The sequence below is a fragment of the Xenopus laevis genome, chromosome 5L (genome assembly GCF_017654675.1).
Source record: "Xenopus laevis strain J_2021 chromosome 5L, Xenopus_laevis_v10.1, whole genome shotgun sequence".
NCBI classification, from domain to species: Eukaryota; Metazoa; Chordata; class Amphibia; order Anura; family Pipidae; genus Xenopus; species Xenopus laevis.
In genome coordinates, this window is record NC_054379.1 from 58437598 (window position 1) to 58463265 (window position 25668).

General features: G+C 37.1%; 1 protein-coding gene across 3 annotated transcripts in view; it reads right to left on the minus strand.

Moving 5' to 3' along the window:
- Positions 1–1728: 1728 nt before the first annotated feature.
- Positions 1729–25668, minus strand: part of arid4b.L (AT-rich interaction domain 4B L homeolog) — a 94730-nt gene continuing 70790 nt past the window's right edge. For 2 of the 3 annotated variants that reach the window (XM_018263110.2, XM_018263112.2), the window contains exons 18-24: positions 13482–13566; positions 13202–13397; positions 11351–12475; positions 5578–5685; positions 4188–4403; positions 3329–3475; positions 1729–1868 (exon numbers count right to left, since the gene is read on the minus strand). In XM_018263110.2, the coding sequence (XP_018118599.1) occupies positions 1741–1868; positions 3329–3475; positions 4188–4403; positions 5578–5685; positions 11351–12475; positions 13202–13397; positions 13482–13566 (2005 nt within the window). In that variant the 3' untranslated portion in view covers positions 1729–1740. The remainder of the gene's footprint in view (positions 1869–3328; positions 3476–4187; positions 4404–5577; positions 5686–11350; positions 12476–13201; positions 13398–13481; positions 13567–25668) is intronic. The other variant, XM_018263111.2, reaches the window with a different exon arrangement.

Below are 25668 nucleotides of genomic sequence, written 5' to 3' on the forward strand. Positions count from 1 at the left end.
GCAAGTCAAATCTGTGACTCTGGCCTAATACTGTAACGTAGTATTATTTAATGCTTCAAATTTCTATAACATAATGATGTTGAGATTCAACACTTCAAGAAAATTAAATTGTATACATTGAAAACAAAAAACAAAGGCAAAATATTCACAAACTATTGCATTTTATTTCTGAGGCCTATTGTTACATTTTTACAGTATGATACATTGTTCACCATCTATAGTACTTAATAAATATTGTATACCATTTCATTTGTTGCGCTTCCTAGAAACCATTATGGTCCAATACAAACAAAACCAATTTAGGCATTACACTATGAAACTGAAATGTATTCCTTTATAAAAAAAAAAAAAAAAAAAAAAAGGTTAAATGTAAAGGTTAACACTCATATCTACAGGAAAAAAAGGAGGGGAAAGAAGAAAAACAATAGTAACAACAACAAAAATAACTGGCGATGTTAACAGTAAGAATATTGTATGAAAACCAAAACACTACATGCTTATTTCATTTTCAAAAGATACAGACAGATAAAAACCATTAAAACAATCTGTACAGTGTTAAGTATTAACAGTGCAATTTAAGAGCTTCAATTTCTCCAATCATACAATGTATAAATGCCTTTTAAGTACACAGTACAATATGCGTATCAATCTTAAAATACATAAAGTCCCTAAGTTCCTTATGTTTATGATGACTGATGCATTTTTAAATACCTTAAACCTATGTAATTTTTTTTTTTTTTGCGCTGTATTGGTTTTTTGGCGACTGATTTATCTAATAAAAAACAAAGCAAAGCATATATATATATATATATATATATATATATATATATATATATATATATATATATATGTATATATATGTATATATATATATATATATATATATATATATATATATATATATATATATATATATATATATATATATATATAAAAACAGCCACTAATAACTGCTGCATTTCTCCCTTCAAATTAAAAAAAAAATAAAACAAAACTAGACACTCTGTATATACAATGCAATACATATGATGTAATACATTATATATTTTTACATAAAGTTTTCCATATGTTCATTTTGTAACATGATTATAATAAAAAATACTGATCTATAGTGAACATGGCCAAGAATAAAAGTGAGACATCCCTCCAAAATGTTCAGTCTACATTAAGCATATGCCAGCTCTTACTACATGTAAACATGAGTTGGGTTTTGTCAAGGATATCTCCCACTCATAGCGTATAAAATGGAGGCAAATTAGATTGTTACTAATGTTGAAATCGTATATTGTGTGCTTTGTTTGTATCTGAATACACCTCAGTAATAGGATTGATAAACTGAAGCGTGATTGTTTCCACAAAAACTGTAATATATTAATTTTTTCATCTCTAAAAAAACCTTTTTTTTTAATTATACAGTATGTTTGTTTATGAAAAGCCACTTGTAAAAGTACAATATACTTGCTCAGTTAATTCTCATATGCAATCAATAACCACCCAGCAGAGGGCCAGAACAGTGGGCCTTGGAGGTTAGCCAGAGCACTCCTACACTGAGTGGAAACAATTATTGCTTGAAGAAAAGCAGTTTATTGTACTATAATAAAAAGTGCACTTAAGTGCAAGGACAGCACAACAAGAATGCAATAGAAAAAGTGCTTGTCTGATTCTTGTGCTGTGCGCTATAAAAATAAATCCACAACCTCAGTAACTTTTCAGTACAAAGTATGTCACACTGTCCTCTTGTCACCTGCACTCTACTGGCATTGCATTTTGCGATGAGCTTGACAATGTTGGTTCAGCTAAAGTTAACATGACAGCTGCAGTGATGGAACTAGAGGATGGCGACGAAGATGATGATGATACAACTGCACCTGTGAAGAAAAAATATGTAAAATTATATGATAAAAATATATTTTCAGTATTGTACAGATTTTTAAATGCTACGGTGTGCTGTATTTAAACCTGTGTCAACTGTCTACTATACGGTGGAACCCCCATTTTACGTTTTTCAGGGGACCAGAAAAAAATGGTGTAAAATCCAGGAAAATGTAAAATGAAAATGTAAACAACAATTTTTTACATCTGTATGCGAAACTTCCCTTGTCAGACTTTGGATGATGAATTTTAACCAGGAACTGTTCTTTAATTCAGCAGCTTCAAGGGTAAATAAGGTCTTGAGCTGTATTAAAAGGGGCATAGATCCGTGGGAGGAGGGGGTTATTCTTCCACTGTACAGAGTGCTCGTAAGGCCCCATCTAGAATATGCCGTACAGTTTTGGTCTCCAGCACTCAAATGGGACATTATTGAATTAGAGGGGGTCCAGAGAAGGGCAACTAAGCTGGTAAAAGGTATGGAAAATCTTAGCTGAGGAAAGTAATGTAATGTGATTCTTATTCCTTGTGGTTTTTGAATTTGCTTTTTGTTCTGCAGTTCTTTATTATGGAATTTAAACCTGGACGCTAAGGTCTGTTTTGATGTGACAGTCTTAACAGAAAGATAGGAGATACAGATAATCTGTTCTTAGGGTTAATCTACAATTTAGACTGAAGATCTCACCATATCTGTCCTACACCTACGGTATGTTCCTACAATTTTGGTTGGCTAGAAGTTCAAAGTTCTGGAATCTTTGATAATGTAAATATTTGTGGCAAACCACCAGCCACGATGATTTGTACATTTGAATATCAGTAGCAAAACTATATATAGTATATAGTATATATATATCTCATAGGGCAGACTCCAAGAGCTATATAGCACTTTATAAACAAGGGTATAATTCAGTTCTATAACGTGTACTGTTCCTGTTCAGTTATGAACCAAAAATAGCAACTTTAAATTTCAAGAAATTATGGTGTATTTATACCTAAACTGAAAGAAAACATAGTCCTTACAAGTGCTAGTGGTTAGACTGCCTGTTATAATAAAGTGCCATTTTCATATTTCTTTTTTTTTTCCTTTTAAAAGAGAATTAAAGATTAAATCACTGGGGAGGGAGGTGCCAAGTTGTTAGGCACCCTTAGTGATTATAGTTGCTAATCTGTTACCCCAGACTGGTGCTTCACTGGTGCCTTGTGTTTAAAATCATAGGGCATAGATGCCATCATGAAACTGTTGCTATAAAATATAACACAACTGATGCAAGATAACTGCAATTGTGTCTGCTTGGTTTCATTCATTCTGTAACAAAGTTATGTAATTAATTACAATATGCTATATGTGCCAGTGTCCTAAAGAAAGCATTTCTAGAAATATTATAAAACTGTTTAGTGACTAGCATTTCTATATGCAATTAAAATGCACAGAGCTTATATGTATATATAATGAACCTACTTTCTCTTTCCTTCTTTTTACACCGCTTTCTCCGCCTATCGATAGAAGCAACCTCAGATTTTAATGAAAGGTAGTGTTTTCGAAGTTCTTGAAGTTTTTCCTGGAGGAATACAATGCGTTCCATACTTGTCATTTTCTCAAGGTCTGCTGCAAGAAAACAAATTACTTCAATATTACAAACAGGCAAGTTACCATGTTTGCATGTAAAACTAAACTGGTAGTATACCTGTGTTTCTTATTGGCCTCCCTGCAAATTTGAGTGGCTTGCTTCTAAGAAGCCCAAAAACACTGTCAACTTCTCAGGAATCGCTGTCTAAAGACTTGCAATGAAATTGCCTAGTAAGTGTTTGTGCAAGCACTGGCCAGGTGATTTTTCTTAAAAATGCAAACCAACTATCCCCTAACGAGCACTGACGAAAGCTCTTGCAGAACAACTTCAATGCTAGTCTGGGGGGGGGGGGCAGTTTCAGGCACCCCATATTAGGGATGCACCAAATCCAATATTTTGTATTCGGCCGAACCCCCGAATCCTTCTCGAAAGATTTGGCCGAATACCGAACCGAATCCTAATTTGCATATGCAAATTAGGGTGGGAAGGGGAAAACATTTTTACTTCCTTGTTTTGTGACAAAAATTCACGCTTTTTCACTCCCCGTCCCTAAAGCAAATTAGGATTCGGTTCAGCCAGGCAGAAGGATTCGGCCAAATCCGAATCCTGCTGAAAATGGCCGAATCCTGCCCGAATCCCGAACCAAATCCTGGATTTGGTGCATCCCTACCCCATATACCATTACTCAGAAGCACACATACACACATGCACACTCAATTGTTAGCTACATATAGTTAAAGGGTCACCTACACATTTGAAAACTCCATTTGTAAACTTTAGGAAGGCGATCAGCATAATCTTTCTGAAATAAATCTTTTTCTCTAGTCTTGGCATATTTTCCTGGAGAATGCACTCTGAGTGGAACTTTGGTAGGCTGTGATTTTAAACCAACATTCGATCTTTCAGACTGCATCTTAGTAAGGCTTTCACCACCAGAAAGATCTTCACTATCACTTGTGTTGGTTGCTAAAACAAAAAAAAAGGCAGATAAAACAGGATAGTTAGACCGTTACCAGGCAATTTACAAATTGCTTTCTATATTTTATTTGTGACTATTTTTCTAATATTGAAGTTTAATTTTAATCTTGTAAACAAGTCTTTAGTTCAGCAGTTTTTAGATTTTTCACCAGAAGTAAAGACAATCAATTTAAGGGATTTGCTTAATTATCAGGAATAATCAAGGAATCACTGTAACAGGAGATACTGTGTGATCCTCTATGTAGATAAACAGGGGTGCAGAGGGGCTAAACAGTCAAATAACCTTTAGCCAGTATATTTTTTCAGCTGATGCTTACTGCTCTTGTTTTTGAGAACTTTCAAAGCACAGTAACGTCACAATTTCATAGTATTTGCTATGGACTACATTTTGGGTTGTTACATTTATTAGCCTTCCCAAGCAGAAGCATCACACATATCGCCCTTTATCTATGGCTCCAACAACTGCTACCTGGGAAATAATGTATATCCCTCTGTAAAATTATTTTACTGCTGCACTGAGTGAATATCTTCTAAAAGGGATTCAGTCAAAATATGTTTTTTTTTTACAAAATGCACCACATAATAGTGCTCCTCCAGTAGAATTCTGAAATGAAATCTGTTTTTCAAAAGAGTAAACAGATTCTTTATATATTACAACTAAAAATACACTTATTGGTTCACAGGTAAAATTTAAAATGGTAGAATAAATTACTTGCACTATAGACAATTTACTTTAGTCATTAAAACTACACCATAAAAATCATGACAGGATCCCTTTAACCATATGACTTTGCTCATGGGCTCAAGTTAAGGGGACCTTGCCGACAGCACACCTTAAATGAATTACAGAATGAAACCACAGACTCTGTAAAAAGAGTCTGCACTATTCAGATTCTCTTTGAAGGGGTACAACCCTGTTTCTGGGGTTTCACGGTTTCATCAGTCTAGGGAGCACCACAGGGCTGCAGTTATAGCCAATGATTTTTGTAGGTTCAAGCTAGTTACATTTATTTAATAACTTTTCCACAGGTTTATACTGTTATACTGTAATACCTAAACTTGATGCTAATGAATAACAGTTAAATATTTCTTTGTTCTTGAAAAATGTCTTCTGCCAAAAAAAATAAAAAAAATAATCATACTATTTTAATGATAAACTTACTTGTTTTCCTTTTCTTCTGAAGCACTGAAGATTTGTGGCTTCTTTTAAGTTTCTTTGTATTATTGTCTCCCACATTAACAGCCTGATTAGCTGCCAGATTGGTGTGACCTGTCAAAGAATAGGATAGAAAAAATTGAGTGAAGGCTGCGCTGTTGCACAAGTAATTATATCAGGGGAAAGCAGCACCAAAAATTTGTGGATCCACACTTCCACTGTAAGTAATGTCAGTCAGCAAGAGAGGTGCGCTATTAACCTTATAGATCCTTAAACACAGGCACCTAAAAAGAAAAGAAACTACACAAAGAGTAGTACGTTCAGCTCTTCTTAGAAATAACCCAGATGTTAGAACTACTCACATTCACGATCATCAAACAAGAGCATGTAGATTAATCTTTTTTAGCAGGGTATATGCCGTGTTGCAGCATGCGATGTTTCTAAAGGGAAAGACGCTACAGATGGTGAAGAATCGTCAGAGATATGACTTAGACCCTGCGGGTCCTATGGACTTACCAGACTGCCGTCAGAAGAGAGCGTTGGAAGACTCGCAAAGAGATCGCTGGATGTCGGCGTGTTTCCCAGGCGCTGTTTAGACACCGCTCCCTAAGTTCAGACAGCCTCGCTCACACACTGCGCGTCCACAAACACTGCTGTATCTTCTCACACAGTCAGTCCGCTCGCCTCCTGTGCCGTGCAGAGGTTAAATAAGTGATTCCGAAGGGGATTAAATCTATAGCAAACTTTTATTTCATTAACACAAAAGGCCCAACGCGTTTCATATCCTACGATACTTCCTCAGGGGCATCACACGTGTAACATCACGTCCAAGATTATATAGGGGAGATCATTATTTCATTAGCCTAATTGGTAATTGGCTACAAGATTTCGTTTCCACAATTAACGATTTCGTTTAAAAATAGATTCATTAAATAAATTACAATAAAAGAATTAATTTAAACATACTTAAATAGTCATAAAACATTATTAAGTAAAAAAACATTTCAAATCGATTTCTATATTTAAACCTTTAGGAGCGAGTGTTTTGAGTTTATGTATCCAGTATGTTTCTTCCCTTGATATTATCTGTATAATATCACTTCCTCGCCAGTGATTTTTCTTTTGTACTATTCCCATGAATTTTAAAAGTGAGGGGTCTGAGTTGTGATGAGTTTTAAAATGGGCTGAGACACTATGTGTCAATAATCCTTTTCTTATATTATTCATATGCTCCCTTATTCTAATCTTCAGAGTTCTATTCGTACGTCCTATATATTGTAAGTTACAAGGACATTCTAATAAATAAATTACGTTGTTGCTATTGCATGTTATCAGCGATTTAATAGTGAATTCCTCTTTTGTTATTTTTGAATCAAAATTTTTATAATTTCTATCATTGATTGCGCTTGTTTTACAGCCTTTGCAGGTTCTACATGTGAAGAATCCGTTTAGTTTTTCTTTAGAAAAATGGTTACTTAATGGTTTTTGATCGACAGGAGGTAGACAGCTTGGTGCTAATAGTTGTTTGATTATTTGTGTTTTTTTGTATAAAATATAGGGTTTTTCAGGTAAAATATCTTTTAAATCTTTATCTTTTTTCAAAATATGCCAATGTTTTTTTATAATAGCTTCTAATTTTTTCTTTGAATTATTGTAAGTGGTAATAAATGAGATAGGGTTACTTAATTTGGTTTTTCTTTCAGTGTTATTTATTAATCCAATTCTCTCTTTTATATCACATTTAAGTTTGGCTTCCCTAATCGTATGGTCCTTATATCCTTTTTCTCGTAAATGAGTACTCAGAATTTCACATTCTTTTTCATAGTCACTCGGTTTGCTGCAGTTTAGTTTAATACGGTTAAATTGTCCATAAAGAAAATATTTAGAAACGGATTTATCACTTACCGATCTTCAGAAAAAATTTTTGATTGACAGTATAAAATTTATTCTTACAAAAAATTATTTCTGGTTCGAAAATAATTATTTTTTACAAATTAAAGGGACAGCTATGAGAACACGTTTTGCACCCAGTTATGCAAATTTGTTCATGGGAGACTGGGAGGAGCAACATATACAACCTTTACTTAATACAGGAAACAACAACGATGAAAATAAAGGCCTAATTTTCTGGAAACGCTATATAGACGATTGCCTTTTTATATGGGATGGACCAGAAAATGAATTAAAGGACTTCCTAAACAACCTGAATATTAATAACCACAATATACATTTTACCAGTAATCACAGTACAAAAAATGTGAATTTTCTAGACCTTACAATTTTTGTGGAGGATGGACAGTTTGAGACCAGCATCTATAGGAAACCAACTGACTGCAATGGATTCATTCTTAATAGTAGCTGCCACTATAACAAATGGCTAAACAATATACCTTATGGACAATTTAACCGTATTAAACTAAACTGCAGCAAACCGAGTGACTATGAAAAAGAATGTGAAATTCTGAGTACTCATTTACGAGAAAAAGGATATAAGGACCATACGATTAGGGAAGCCAAACTTAAATGTGATATAAAAGAGAGAATTGGATTAATAAATAACACTGAAAGAAAAACCAAATTAAGTAACCCTATCTCATTTATTACCACTTACAATAATTCAAACAAAAAATTAGAAGCTATTATAAAAAAACATTGGCATATTTTGAAAAAAGATAAAGATTTAAAAGATATTTTACCTGAAAAACCCTATATTTTATACAAAAAAACACAAATAATCAAACAACTATTAGCACCAAGCTGTCTACCTCCTGTCGATCAAAAACCATTAGGTAACCATTTTTCTAAAGAAAAACTAAACGGATTCTTCACATGTAGAACCTGCAAAGGCTGTAAAACAAGCGCAATCAATGATAGAAATTATAAAAATTTTGATTCAAAAATAACAAAAGAGGAATTCACTATTAAATCGCTGATAACATGCAATAGCAACAACGTAATTTATTTATTAGAATGTCCTTGTAACTTACAATATATAGGACGTACGAATAGAACTCTGAAGATTAGAATAAGGGAGCATATGAATAATATAAGAAAAGGATTATTGACACATAGTGTCTCAGCCCATTTTAAAACTCATCACAACTCAGACCACTCACTTTTAAAATTCATGGGAATAGTACAAAAGAAAAATCACTGGCGAGGAAGTGATATTATACAGATAATATCAAGGGAAGAAACATACTGGATACATAAACTCAAAACACTCGCTCCTAAAGGTTTAAATATAGAAATCGATTTGAAATGTTTTTTAACTTAATAATGTTTTATGACTATTTAAGTATGTTTAAATTAATTCTTTTATTGTAATTTATTTAATGAATCTATTTTTAAACGAAATTGTTAATTGTGGAAACGAAATCTTGTAGCCAATTACCAATTAGGCTAATGAAATAATGATCTGCCCTATATAATCTTGGACGTGATGTTACACGTGTGATGCCCCTGAGGAAGTATCGAAGGATATGAAACGCGTTGGGCCTTTTGTGTTAATGAAATAAAAGTTTGCTATAGATTTAATCCCCTTCGGAATCACTTATTTAACCTCTGCACGGCACCGGAGGCGAGCGGACTGACTGTGTGAGAAGATACAGCAGTGTTTGTGGACGCGCAGTGTGTGAGCGAGGCTGTCTGAACTTAGGGAGCGGTGTCTAAACAGCGCCTGGGAAACACGCCGACATCCAGCGATCTCTTTGCGAGTCTTCCAACGCTCTCTTCTGACGGCAGTCTGGTAAGTCCATAGGACCCGCAGGGTCTAAGTCGGATCTCTGACGATTCTTCACCATCTGTAGCGTCTCTTCCCTTTAGAAACATCGCATGCTGCAACACGGCATATACCCTGCTAAAAAAGATTAATCTACACGCTCTTGTTTGATGATCGTGAATGTGAGTAGTTCTAACATCTGAGTTATTTCTAAGAAGAATAGGATAGATAACATTACATTAAACAGGTATACAGCAATACAACACACTGTATATGTAGTGTATGTTGTTTGCTGGGCAGCTAATTCCACATGGTGCTTATAGTGATAAAGAGCCCGAATTGTTTTAAAAAATGCATTTCTTAGGGAGGTAGCACATGGGAGTCTTCACTACTGCGGACGACTAATCTCCTCGAAATGCCCTCCCTCCAGCAAGAATGCGAATTTCGAGCGGGATGGCATACGTATCGCTTCGTTTTTTCCAAAGTCGCCAGAAGTTGCCTCACAAGCAGGAAATTCTATTTTTCAAATGTTGGGTGGTATGTTTACATACTTCATATATCAAATGGAAAAACTTCAGAAGCACAATGTTAATGAAGTAAAATATAGAGAGAAACATTCCCAGGGTTCCCAGGAGGCCTGCACTGGAGCTATATAATATATATACTTAAGGACTTATTGGAAAGGATGCAGGTAAAAAGGTGCCTCATTTATATATAGCTGTAGATGTGATGTGGTAATTGGGGGACTCCTGCACATTTTGTTGCTACACTTCATACAAATTTTATTAAAATACAATATTTGAAAGATATGCTCCCCCTCCAATTAGTGCCTGTATGTTATCAACCCACCCACTTAGATTGTAAACTCTACAGGGCATGGACCTCCTTCCTACTGTGTCTTTTACCACATAGCACTTACATTCTGTGTCATGTCCTTATATAAGCTCTGTGTACTGTGTACTCCTTAACAGTGCTTTACAAATTAAGTTATACATACATACACTATGGTTTGATGACTAGGAAGTTGCACAAGGGTTCTTGTTAAATTCTATCAAACTAAATGTAATACACAATTTATAGAATTTGAGCGACACATACGAATTATCACATTTTACAGCTTAGGTGTAAATGTGATGTGGGAAAGAGAAATCCCTCGCACACACTATTGCTGATATCAATATTGTACTTTTTGAAAGTGACTGTAGCTAACCCTGTTGTTGCTAAGATACTAGAACAAATGGAATTGGCAGGAACATGCGCAAATGGAATATATGGACAGGGTAGGGCATACCATGCACTATTGGTAACTGCAACATTACAGAGGGAATGTGATGCCCACATATGTCCTGTGTGCGCTCTCCTAATGAAGAAGTATGTAGACTTGCCTCTTATTATATTCACTGATCCCAAGAGGCTGCAGTCACACCTCCGTGCTGCCCACATATGCTGTTTTGATCTCCCCCCTTGTTTCATTCCTCATCCTCAGTCCTCCTGCCTCAGACCTCAGCTCCTGAGGAGCGAGGGCTGAGGATGGAGAGCGTTTGTACTGAGGGCTGAGGGCAGAGAGTGTTTGTACTAAGAACTGAGGAGGGAGGCCTGATGCCTGAGGAGGGAGGGCTGAAGGCTGAGTAGGGAGAACCCAGGACAGATGTGCAACTGCAGCCTTTCGGGATGGGTGAGAGAAAAAGCAGGCGGTGCTGCATTCCTCTACTTTAGGAGATCGCATGCAGGAGAGCGATTTCCCCTGAGGATGTCCTAAAGTGCTTTCCATAAGAATTCCCCTTGACAAAGAGCTTTAACAGACCAACATTTCATGATGTGCCCAAAACACCATATCTATGAGAGACACACAGGATAATTGATCTAACAATGCTGTCCTGCCACCAGTGAGAGTGGTGTTTACTATCCAACAAGGTTTACTGCCATGAGCCCCTAGAATGCAAAACATTTAAGACACATGACCTGCTGAAATCTGTATCACTTCATTCATTTGCAATCATTGTTTTTTATCCACATACAAGACTAACATTAATTAAGATACACATTTATCTCACTTACTTTTCGCTTTATTTTCTGGTTCTTGCTGGTTACTGCTATTAGAACTTATACTTGCATCAAATCCTGTTGGTGAAAACCGCCCTTCGTACTGGAGATCTTGAAGTTCACAGGTAACACTATCTACTTCAATTGTACTATCAGTTTCACTTTTCATGCTTTGAACTTCTTCCTGATTTGGTTCTAAAGAATCTAGAATATCACTTTTTGATGGTTGTTTTTGGCAATCGCTTAAAGTTGAAAGTGATTCTGGGGTTGTTGGGGGTGTGTTCAATACAGAGTTACTGCCACTACTGGGAAAGTCAATTTTTTTGTCACCCATTTCAGCAGTTCTCTCATCAACAGGCTTTAGTCCATTATCTTTCTCTGGTTTGGACACTTCAGATGAAGACATTCTAATGTTCTCATGACTTTGCTGAACAGAGGAAGTGTCATCTAGATTCCTAGCTGATGGTGATGTGGCACCTTCTGTATCAGAATCTGAAAAAAGTTCCTTTAAAGTTTTTTTAGGCCACTGGCCTTGGATACTTGACCAAACGTCTTTGCGGTCTTTGGCTCGAAGTCTTTCTTCTGAATTATTTAAAAGCTTTATCCTTTTTTCTGGTGATTCTGAGAAACTTGTATAGAAACCTGTTCGCATTGATTTTCTTTTGTCGTCAAAACCATTGTACTTGTTTGATAATGCATGTTTTGGATTGGATTTTTCCTCATCATCTGAGGAAGTCATACTACCTGCATCAAGTCTACCAATTGTTTTGTTGCACTTGAAGTACTCTTCATTTCCAATATGGGACCTTGCCTTCCCAATTTCTGTGTATTTTCTTTTACCACGCTTATCCTGTGACTTCGCAATATCATTCTTTATAAATTTACTTTGTCTTACAGATTTCACTTCATAGTCTGTATCATCTGAAGAACCTTCTATTGTTTTCACTGGGGACCTAGGTATTACTTCCATTATAGGATCATCAGCAGTATAATTTCCCTCTGCTCTTGGGAAGCTTTTATTGTCATCCAGTCTTTGATTTATATCAAAGCCAATATGATTCATGTCAAATTCTTTTCCTTCTTTGTCCATATTCAGGCTACTGTGATCAGTTTCACTGTCCTCTGCAGAATTCTCAGCAGCTATCAACAAGATATAAATCTTAAGTTAAGAATCAACAAATTTATTAAAGGTTATCTTCACCAAAAAACTATTCTGTATAATGAGAGAAAAGTTCAGTTCTAAGCAATTTTCCAATGTACCTTAAAAATATTGTAATTGTTGAATTAAAGTTATTTGTAAATGCAATTGCAACTATAAGCAGTTTGTTTATGTTCTTTCTACTCACTCCTGACTCTTAAAACAATGTAAAAGAAGAACAAGCGGTGAAGAGACTATTGCTTTTAACAACAATTACATTTATAAATAACCATAAAGATTTCAATGATTTTGATTAAAGGAATAGTTCATCTTTGAGTTAACTTTCAGTATGTTCTGCAACTTTTCAATTGGTCCTCATTTTATGTTTATAGTTATGCAATTATTTGCTTTCCTCATCTGCATCCAGCTTTCAAATAAACTAAGCAAACTTAATTGTATAAGGGATCACTGTGCTTTATTCCCAGTGAATGTCAGTTGTAAGGACAGGACTTATATGAACCTTTGCACAGAAAGTTTCCCTGGGAAGGTCTTGGGCACATTGGAAGGTCATAAAAACAGATAAAAGTCTTGGGCCTCCTGATGGACACCCTTGTTCTAAGATACATAGAAGTACAGCCCATGCAGTTTTCTGTTCATTACATGTGGTTTGTGCAAGCACAGAGCTCACGTGCAGTTACATTTAGAAGTAACCTAAATGTAGTCCATACCTTGAAGTCCATTTAAAATAGATGTTATTTCAACCATTGTAGGTGGACCTTGTATTGAGTGCTTGTTTTCAGGGTCATCTAGTGTGGATTCATTTTCCAGATCCCTAGGTTGAAACAGAGGTCTCGGGAAAAGCCTGCAATGCTTGGGAGAGCATTCACCTCTTTCTGGCTTGTCTTTGTTGTGTTCCAATTTATTCTAGCAAAAAAAAAAAAAAAAGTTGTACTTTTATATATTTAGCACTAGCTCTAGTGGAAAATATTTGTATGTAAAATGATATACCTTAATTTTCTTTCTGTGCTTTATTTTTGGTACACTTTTATCTGCTGGCCTTACAATCTTGTCAGCCTTTATCCATTCATCATATCTAAAATTTAAGAAAATATTCACATTTAATCTTAAATTAATCCAGTTACGTTATATAAATTTATGTTATACAAAGTACAGAGTATATTTGTAGTTTTGTATTCATTTGTTACACTTCCTTCCAAAAGCAAACTATATAGTTATGGTTGTTATCTCTACAAAGAACCCTAGTGGTACCTAAAGAGGAAACCTCCCTTCTTCCAATATTTATAGCTATACAGTACTGATAAATAGGGATCTGGAGAGACTTCCAAGCACCAATAACAGATAAACAAATGAGCAAATGCTGCCCTCTGTTCACTATTAGGGAGGGATGAGAATTTATGTTTTGATTTTCTTCAAAACAATGTAAAAATTAACACAAACTGAAATTATTTTATTTTTGTATAAGCTATTTATTAGATAAACATTACTGAATGGTCATTTTACATATCCACCCATTATTGGACTTTCTAGTTGACGGGTCCCCAACCTTTTTTCCCCACGAGATACATTCAAATGTAAAAAGAGTCAGGGAGCAACACAAGCATTGAAAAAAGTACCTGGGTGCCAAATAAGGGCTGTGATTTGCTAATTGGTAGTCCCTATGAGGACCGGCAGTCTACATTGGTAAACTGTTTGGCAGTTCTATAACTTTAGTAATTAAGTTATTGTGCTAAAACAGGAACTAAACTATTGCTACAATGTAGTAAGCACAGATTTGTTAAGAATATCATCACACTGTGTTGCATACACCAAACGTTACCATTCACATTATGCTTTAAGGCAGTGTAGTGTTTTCCTGGTATATGCCAGACTTTTCTGATAGACTGCTAGATGGTGACATGCCAATTATACAGTTAGGTCCATAAATATTTGGACAGAGATAACTTTTTTCTAATTTAGGTCCTGTACATTACCACAATGAATTTTAAAAGAAACAACTCAGATGCAGTTGAACTGCAGACTTGCAGCTTTCATTCAATGGGTTGAACAAAAGATCGCATAAAACCAGGCTGTCATTGCCAGCAAAGGGTTTTCAGCAAAGTATTAGAAATGAACATTTTATTTTCAGTTTTTTAATTTGTCCAATTGCTTTTGAACCCCTGAAATTAAGTGATTGTGTTAAAAAAAGGCTTTAGTTCCTCATATTTGTATGCAATCTGAATTAAATCTGAAGGTCTGCAGTTCAGCTGCATCTGAGTGGTTTCATTTAAAATTCTATGTGGTAATAATGTACATAACCAAAATTAGAAAAAAGTTGTCTCTGTCCAAAGTGCTTTTTTAGCACTTTTAACATTCTACAAATTGGTTAAGTAGTTTGTGTTTTTTTTAAATTTTTAAACCTGACCAACTCCAGAGGAGAACCATGTTCCCACTAAGGGCATGTCATTTCAGACAGTGTCTATATAATTGGGCCAGATATTGTAGTGTCGTTTTCTTCTTTTTATATAAATCTGTAATACATTGTTGATAAATATTTTTCCTGTATGTTAACTGCAGAACACAGGATTCACAAGCTTAATTAAGAACCCAAAAACATAGAATGTGCGTCACGTGGAAGACAGGTACTTGACAACAAGCTCCCCAGATTCTATGATCCATGCCAGTTAAAGGAGAAGCAAAGGTTAAAACTAAGTAAGCCTCATCAGAAAGGTCCACCTAAATATACCAGTAAACCCTCAAAGTAGTGCTGCTCTGAGCCCTCTGTCAAAATAAACACTGCATTTCTTTCTATTGTGTACACATGGGCTTCTGTATCAGAATTCCTGCCTTCAGCTTAAACCTCCTTGCCCCGGGCGTGAGCATGCTCAGTTTGCTTATCTCCCCCCCCCTTCTCTGCTGTAATCTGAGCCCAGAGCTATAGGTGAGCAGGGAGAGACTCAGGCAGGAAGTGATGTCAAACCAAACTAATATTCAGTTGCTATCCTAAAACAGCTTCTAGAGCTTTTTACTCAGGTATGGTAAAACATTCTACAGAATAAATATAGCATTCTAGCTTGCACTATTGCAGATAATCTATTGGCAATAAAATGCCTCCGTAGCCTTCCTCGTGAGGCAACTTAAGGAGACTTTGGAAAACGAACTCCGCGTGTGCCTTCCCCCAGTCGATTTTCATTTTTGCCGGTGGAGGGCAGATGGAAGGCAGTTTGGGGAGATTGTCTCCCCGAAGAAGAGGAGATTTGCCACTGGGGCGACTAATCTCCCCAAATCTGCTAGTGTGGCCTGACCCTTAAAGGGCAACTAAAGTCTAAAATAGAATAATGTTAGAAATGCTGTATTATGTATACTAAATATAAACATGAACTTACTGCACCAGCAGCCTAATAAGACAAATGATTTATGCTTTCAAAGTTGGCGCAGGGGGCTGTCATCTTGTAACTTTGTTAGACATTTCTGCAATATCAAGACTCGCACATGCTCAGTGTGGTCTGGGCTTCAGTTGGGAGGTTAAGCTTAGGGATCGTCATAAATTATCAAAACAGCACAAGTCAAATAATATCTGCCATAGAAGCCAATACAGCAAGACTGATTAATAATCATAATATAGAGACTGCACTGCGTCTCTGCATACAAATCTCTACAGGGAATCCAACAATGCTGCTCGAGTTCTGGGAAGTAAGGTGGGGGGGCTCCCCCTGCCATTTGAAAGTATGATCGTTTACCTGCACAGCAGTTGGGGACCATCTGACAATTCCTATCAACAGCAGTAAAAGAAGGGGGAATTGCACTGCATACAGTCAGGTTTATGATAAAAACTGTAGACATCTTTTAATTAAAGTATATTGGAGATAGATTTCTTTTTCATTAAAGAAAGTAAAAATGGGATTTTATATTTTTGCCTTTACATGCCCTTTAAAGGGCTAATGCATTTTAGTGTGATTAAGCCATCAATGAGCTTTATGCTCATTTATTATCTTGCAGCCTTGGTAAATGCTCTTTTAAGAGGAAAAAAAAAATGATACAAAAATAGTTAAATAGTAGTAAAAAGGGAACTATCGTGAAAAAATGTAAAATCAACATCATAATTAATTCAGAAGCCATACAAAATGTTTTAATGTATTATATTTAGGAAGTCTCTTATTTCAGCGAGAGTTCCCCTTTGCGATCAAACTTTCAAGGGCACAGACACCATCTGTTCCTTATACTTGGACATGAAAGGCTGCCAATAAAATATTATTAAAAGACCAGTTGGTCTGAAACGTTGCTGTAATGCCCTTGGTCCAATAAAGGCCGTTTTATCCAAAACAGTGGGTGCTGGACTAATTTTTTTGCCAGTATTGCCAGTGGGAAGTGGCCATTGAAGGACGTGCACCCAGCCAAAGAAGGGAGTTGAAGTTGTGCTGACTACTAATCTGTTAATGAAAGGCTGCCAATGCCACAACCTGCCAACTAAAATACCTAAAGCATATTTTAAAGAGTACAAATGTAGTACCTACTGTGAGATTCTCTATTGTATCTATAATGCTGCCTTCTTATGCATGTACTGAGAAAATGTAGTAGGCATTGTTGGCTTGTCTTTCATTTCAAAGGTTCCCCTTTAGGATGCTTGTGCCAAATATTTTTAAAATCATAGTTTAGCAAAACTATAAAACTATAAGACTAAGAAATAAAAGTAAATGAAAAACGTATGGTCTGATGAGGTTCAGAGCTGGCATCTCATTCTCTCTACTTCTTGCACTCTGTTGGTATTTTGCTTGTTACACATCTAAACTCTTGACAAACCAAAGAATGTGTAAGAGAGAATTAAAACTGCAAACATACTGACAGCCAATTGTAGTTTACACAGCTGTAATTCTAGTGTCTGCAGACCTTTACTCTATAAAATTCTGTAGGCATTTTATAATTTCTTTCTTTTTCTTAATCACTTTTTCTTAAACCTGCCCTCTTAATTACTTCGAAAACAGCTTTACCTGGTAATTTTAGAAAAGAATATGACTGATACAATGCTATGACACATAAAAATATTTAACAGGTGGCAGAAAATAATAGACCCCATTCTAGATAAGGTGTTTGTAATTGCTGTGGCATCACGTTCACTTCTCATGCCATTATACTTGCTTCTCATACGAATATTAGAAAATAAGAAATTGATTGCTGCATTTGCAAAGACAAATCCCAAAAATATTATATCTATAGTAAAAAGATGTGGGTTGAGGATATAGGTCTTCACTTTTGCTAGTTCCAGCATACTCCAACATGCTACAGAGAATTAAATAATGCTTGAAGCTGTACTTCCACAACATCAGGGTTAAATAAAACTTTTGTTGTTCTCCAGGGTCAGTGAGTCAATGAATGAGTAAACACCAATGATAAATATACCTGATCTATGTAAATATTGCTTTATTTTCTTTGCTCCATTAACTAGTTAGAAGCACTAAACTTATTTTCTGAACTGAACAAAACAGCAGTATGTCCACCCTCATCATGATGTATTACAGTGTACGGCTACTGCCACACAGAGGCTAAAATCAGCCTGCTGAAATACGCAGGAGTGTATCCTCTTCTTTTCTCATCCTGAACCATTGTGTCAGCTCCAGCGTGAACATACTCTGCTGGTTTCGCAATAGAAATGCAAGACTGCATTTCTTGCCAAAATCCAGAGTGTTTGTGCAGGAGCAAACATAACGGTTCCAGATGCGAAGAGGAGGCTATTGTCCATGTATGGGCTGAAATCGGCCTGCCTATTTCAGCCCCCATGTGGCACTAGCCAATATTTGCACGGTTATCTGTGTATGTTAGCTAACCGCAAGATGATCAGCACTCGAAAGCGGATTCTCACTGGTAAATATTCTTGCATCCATATGTTTTGGTCATCTACTTCAAGGGATGTTTAGATTTAACCCTTTAAGTGCCAGCAGAATTTCACATTTTGGTTACGCGAAATGCCAGCCGTTTTTGAAACATTTTGTGCTTTCTCACTTTAGGGGCATTTTCTGAGGGGAAACCTATAGTTTACCTAGGAAAACTATACATTGTTTTTTTCGGTAGAAACTGAGCTTTCTAAATCTGCCTGAGTTTTCATGTATTTCCACCTGTGCAAAAAAATTTATAGTGCTAAATACCAAAAAAAAATGAAAAATTACCATTTTTCATCGTATATCAATTTATACCAGAAAAATATTTCATTTTACGGATGAAAATCCAACTGATTTGGAAAGCCTTATGTCTCTCGAACGTGCCAATACCAGATATGTATAGTTTTAGGGAGATTTAGGATTTCTGTACAGCAAAAACTCCCGGCAGTATATTACCGAATTTTGAAAGCACTAAGGCAGAAAACGGCATGCTTTAGATTCCAAGGCAAAAAATCCTGAAACCGTAGGTTTACCCCAGAAAACCATACATTTTTGAAAAGTACACATTCTGCCGATTACAAAATGGGTAACTATGTCTCTCTACTCCCAACTACCAAACATAAAAGCTTGTCTGAACATAGCGGTTTTTCAACAAAAAATTCAAAATTCTGAAAAATCATTTCAAAGGTTTTATTTTGCTGCTCCGCATATCCCAAACTATATTAGGTACCAAGAAAAAGCACCTGAAATATGATTGCCAGGGGTCCACTGAACAATTTGATACCCATTATGCATAGGTTTACCAAAGTATCTGGCATTTAGAGACACCAATATGTAGTTAGCACATCCAAATTGTTCAGGACTTTACTTCAGCTACTGAGAAATCAACACATTGACTGCATTTTTTGTGGGGTAAAAACACAGAAATATATGTTTACCCCCCAAACCCATATATTTTTGGAAAGTACACATTCTACTGAATCTAAAATGGGTACCCATGCCTTTCTGCTCCAAACTACTGAGTCGCAAGGCTTTCCCACAATTGTCGGTTTTGGTGAAATATCTGAAAATTTCCTCAAAGCTTCAACTTCCCAGCACCATATCGCCCATGTATCATTACGTACTAAGAAAAAGCACCCTAAATATGATTGCCAGGGTTCCTCTGAACATTTTGGTGGTCATTGTTCATAAGTTTACCAAAGTATCTGGCATTTAGAGGCCCCAAAATGAAGTTAGCGCATACAAGCAGTCCCGTGGGTAACTTCAGCTAATGAAAGATCAACACATTGACTGCATTTTTGTGGGGTAAAAACACAGAAATATATGTTTACCCCCCAAAACCCATATATTTTTGGAAAGTACACATTCTACCGAATCTAAAATGGGTACCCATACCTTTCTGCTCCAAACTACTGAGTCGCAAGGCTTTCCCACAATTGTCGGTTTTGGTGAGATATCTGAAAATTGCCTCAAAGCTTCAACTTCCCAGCACCATATCACCCATGTGTCATTACGTACTAAGAAAAAGCACCCTAAATATGATTGCCAGGGTTCCTCTGAACATTTTGGTGGCCATTGTTCATAAGTTTACCAAAGTATCTGGCATTTAGAGGCCCCAAAATGAAGTTAGCGCATACAAACAGTCCTGTGGGTAACTTCAGCTAATGAAAGATCAACAAATTGACTGCATTTTTGTGGGGTAAAAAACAGAAATATATGTTTACCCCCCAAAACCCATATATTTTTGGAAAGTACACATTCTACAGAATCTAAAATGGGTACCCATGCCTTTCTGCTCCAAACTACTGAGTCGCAAGGCTTTCCCACAATTGTCGGTTTTGGTGAAATATCTGAAAATTTCCTCAAAGCTTCAACTTCTCAGCACCATATCACCCATGTATCGTTATGCACCAAGAAAAAGCACCCTAAATATGATTGCCAGGGTTCCTCCGAACAGTTTGGTGGCCATTGTTCATAGGTTTACCAAAGTATCTGGCATTTAGAGGCCCCAAAATGAAGTTAGCGCATACAAACAGTCCCGTGGGTAACTTCAGCTAATGAAAAATCAACACATTGACTGCATTTTTGTGGGGTAAAAACACAGAAATATATGTTTACCCCCCAAACCCATACATTTTTGGAAAGTACACATTCTACAGAATCTAAAATGGGTACCCATGCCTTATTGCTCCAAACTACTGAGTCGCAAGGCTTTCCCAAAGTTGTCGGTTTTGGTGAAATATCTGGAAATTGCCTCAAAGCTTCAACTTTCCAGCATCGTATTGTCCATGTATCATTACCAGCATAAAGCATCCTAAATATAAACATATGGGTCTACTAAACAGTTTGATACCCAATGTGCATAGATATACCAAACTATGTGGCGCACAGAGACCCCCAAATGACAATATGTATAGACATTTTCACGGCTGACGCGCTGGCTGCTGCAATATAACCACCCGGTGTGTGTATTATGCGACATTAGCCCACCTAACAGTACAGAGACCCCAGAAAACCATATATTTTCAGAAAGTACACATTCTGACGAATCCAATATGGGTAAATAAGTGTTTCTACTGCAAACTGCCAAACTGCAAAGCAATGCTGAACATAACGGTTTTTATCAAATTTCGGAAAATCGTCACAAAGCTTGAATTTTACCCCATTATATGCCACACATTTCGTAACGTATCAGCATAAAACATCCTAAATATGAACGCCAGGGGTCTACTGAACAATTTGATGCCCAGTATGCATAGATATACCAAACTATGTGGCGTACAGAGACCCCCAAATGACAATAGTGTATATACATTTTCACGGATGATGCGCTGGCTGCTGCAATATAAGCACCTGGTGTGTGTATTATGCAACATTAGACCCCCCTAACAGTACAGAGACCCCAGAAAACGATATATTTTCAGAAAGTACACATTCTGACGAATCCGATATGGGTAAATAAGTGTTTCTACTGCAAACTGCCAAACTGCAAAGCAATGCTGAACATAACGGTTTTTATCAAATTTCTGAAAATCGTCACAAAGCTTGAATTCTACCCCATTATATGCCACACATTTCGTAACGTATCAGCATAAAACATCCTAAATATGAACGCCAGGGGTCTACTAAACACTTTGATGCCCAGTATGCATAGATATACCAAACTATGTGGCGTACAGAGACCCCCAAATGACAATAGTGTATATACATTTTCACGGCTGACGCACTGGCTGCTGCAATATAAGCACCTGGTGTGTGTATTATGCAACATTAGACCCCCCTAACAGTACAGAGACCCCAGAAAACCATATATTTTCAGAAAGTACACATTCTGACGAATCCAATATGGGTAAATAAGTGTTTCTACTGCAAACTGCCAAACTGCAAAGCAATGCTGAACATAACGGTTTTTATCAAATTTCTGAAAATCGTCACAAAGCTTGAATTTTACCCCATTATATGCCCCACATTTCGTAACTTATCAGCATAAAACATCCTAAATATGAACGCCAGGGGTCTACTGAACACTTTGATGCCCAATATGCATAGATATACCAAACTATGTGGCGTACAGAGACCCCCAAATGACAATAGTGTATATACATTTTCACGGCTGACGCTCTGGCTGCTGCAATATGAGCACCTGGAGTGTGTATTATGCGACATTAGACCCCCCTAACAGTACAGAGACCCCAGAAAACCATATATTTTCAGAAAGAACACATTCTGATGAATCCAATATGGGTAAATAAGTGTTTCTACTGCAAACTGCAAAGCAATGCTGAACATAACTGTTTTTATCAAATTTCTGAAAATCGTCACAAAGCTTGAATTCTACCCCATTATATGCCACACATTTCGTAACGTATCAGCATAAAACATCCTAAATATGAACGCCAGGGGTCTACTGAACACTTTGATGCCCAGTATGCATAGATATACCAAACTATGTGGCGTACAGAGACCCCCAAATGACAATAGTGTATATACATTTTCACGGCTGACGCGCTGGCTGCTGCAATATAAGCACCTGGTGTGTGTATTATGCAACATTAGACCCCCCTAACAGTACAGAGACCCCAGAAAACCATATATTTTCAGAAAGTACACATTCTGACGAATCCAATATGGGTAAATAAGTGTTTCTACTGCAAACTGCCAAACTGCAAAGCAATGCTGAACATAACGGTTTTTATCAAATTTCTGAAAATCGTCACAAAGCTTGAATTTTACCCCATTATATGCCCCACATTTCGTAACTTATCAGCATAAAACATCCTAAATATGAACGCCAGGGGTCTACTGAACACTTTGATGCCCAATATGCATAGATATACCAAACTATGTGGCGCACAGAGACCCCCAAATGACAATAGTGTATATACATTTTCACGGCTGACGCTCTGGCTGCTGCAATATGAGCACCTGGAGTGTGTATTATGCAACATTAGACCCCCCTAACAGTACAGAGACCCCAGAAAACCATATATTTTCAGAAAGTACACATTCTGACGAATCCAATATGGGTAAATAAGTGTTTCTACTGCAAACTGCCAAACTGCAAAGCAATGCTGAACATAACGGTTTTTATCAAATTTCTGAAAATCGTCACAAAGCTTGAATTCTACCCCATTATATGCCACACATTTCGTAACTTATCAGCATAAAACATCCTAAATATGAACGCCAGGGGTCTACTGAACACTTTGATGCCCAATATGCATAGATATACCAAACTATGTGGCGCACAGAGACCCCCAAATGGATATATAGTAAATAAAATTTACAAGGCAAAACAAAATAAGGCAGTAAAGAGTGAAATGCAAAAAAATCCAATAAAACCACAAAAATCAATGGTTTTTTTCCAGACTAGTGTTATCGGCCGTCAGAATCACAGTTTGAATATTTTAGCTGGGCCAAACAGGTTATACGGCTAGAAACAAGTGAACACAACATACGCAGAGCTGAAAATGCAATAAAATGGCTAAAAATTCAATAAAATGGCTAAAAATGCACCAAAATACCCAAAATTGCAATATAATCACCGAAATAACATAAAAAAGATATTGCACAGTACGGTTAGCGAATACGCTATTCGTAATGGCAATAAAACATTTTTTTCAGCCAAAAAAAGAAACGATGCGATAAGAAAAAAAAAAAAAAAGCCACAATGCCATGTATGTGCGTGTGCGTGTGTACAAATGGTAAATTACATGTTATGTGCGCGTGTGTGCGTGTGCACATGTGTGTAAGTGCAGTGAGTGTAAGTGACCCCCCCAATCCCCAAAAATGTATGTGTAAGTGTGTGTAAGTGTGAATCTAAGTGTGTATTACTGTAATAAGTGTGTGTTGGTGTGTTTGTGTGTGTAATTGTTGCACTAACCTGAAAAAATCGCTGGAGACTGTTGCAGGCGATCTGGAAGGGCCTCAGGAAGAGATCTGCGACGTCCTCTGTGTGCCTGTGCTGTGGGGGCGGAGATATCCAGCGCTGTGTAGGCTGCAGCAGCAGGACACGTAAGTTACACGTGCCTGCTGCTGTTTTTGGGCCCCTGGGCGATCGCGCCCCAGGGGCCACTCGATCCCCTGCTCTGCTCGTTGCCTAGGGGCAGGGGATCGATGCGGAACGGAGCGAGCGGCTCTAACAGCCGCTCCTCCGCTCCAGAACCCGGAAGTGCTGCAGAACGTAGAATCTACGTTCTGTGGCATTTCAAGTTACTTTTCCACAGAACGTAGATTCTACGTTCTGTGGCACTTAAAGGGTTAAAAATGTTCAGATGCTTAATTATTTGTTTCCCTCAGTATAAAGGGTGTTATTGTTATAGGAATTATAGAAATTTTAGCAAACCATCAGTGACTGCCACAAGATGTTGTACTTTAACATGTAAACAAAGCTAATGTGAACAAGGCTCTAGGCCCAGCCTTAACTTTCAATTTCTCAAATGTACTTGATAAACTGATGTAATTCTAATACTTAATAGCAAATTACGGTCTTAACCGGTCAGTTTTAGGCCTGCAAGTTTGTCTTTTTCTGGATAAACAGCAGGATTTACTTGGGAAAAGTAAGTAAGCCTGAATAAGGGAGCACCACCCCTAAATCAAAGAGAAACAGACAAATGGTGTGCAGGGTTATATGGATAAATAGTAGCACAAAAGAGAAAAAGATTAACCCTTAAAGTTGCACCACCCCATCTTTAAATCCGAGGACTCAAGGAACAATAAAACTTAACTTTTAATAAATAAATTAAAACCGTAAGTCCAGAGAAGCGTTTAAAATAAGGTTAGGGACAGGGAGGCAAAGAACCCGAATTCAAATGGGCAAAAAAGTACCCAGCATACAGTGGGTGTTTGGGATGTCAAAGAGTAACCCACGAGCCTACAAATGTAAATACTGGTAAGTCACATACAATCATTTAACAGCCATAAGTCGGGGTAAACCTTGTATGATGGCTTTTAGGCCTTAAAATATCCACCACCCCTTCACCCTCAAGCACACCCTCCCATAGCCAAAGAGAGAGAAGCCAGTGTATTATGGCTGTATGTCGATTAACCCTGAATTAAATCAGGTAAATTAAATACATAAACTGCCAACCCTGGCATGCGAGTGCTGGTAGGCAGCAGAGTTCAGTTAATAAGCCATAGACTGAGATAGGGATTAACACAAAGCGCAATCAGGTCTGGTGCACCACCCCTTCACCCTCAAGCGCCCCCTCCCCTTTTCCAAAGTAAGCAACCAAAGTAGCCGTATTCAATTAGTTTTAGATTTGAATGGAGGTAAAGATTCTATCCCAGCCACAAAATCACCGTCGAGAACCCACCCCTTCACCCACAGAGCTTCCCACCCGTTTCTGCTGTGAAGCGGTAGCCCAAAGATAAACAACCAAAGTAGCCGTATTCAATTAGTTTTAGATTTAAATGGAGGTTAAGAGTCTATCCCAGCCACAAAATCACAGTCGGGAACCCACCCCTTCACCCACAGAGCTTCCCACCCGTTTCTGCTGTGAAGCGGTAGCCCAAAGATTCTTTGTAGATTCAGCCCCCCTGCCTAACAATTCTAAAATGCGCCTGACGCGCGTTTCACCTGCATATCACAGGCTTTGAAACGCGCGTCAGGCGCATTTTAGAATTGTTAGGCAGGGGGGCTGAATCTACAAAGAATCTAACAAATATCAGGCCTAGATAATCAGAGGCAATGATACTGACCAATGATTAGCACACACTGACAGAAAGGAGACTAAGGACTCTAGACCAATGTAATCAGAAATTAAAATGTAAGACTTCTGCATTAGGCCAGATTAGGCCAGCCTTGGTGCATTAGGTCAGATGTT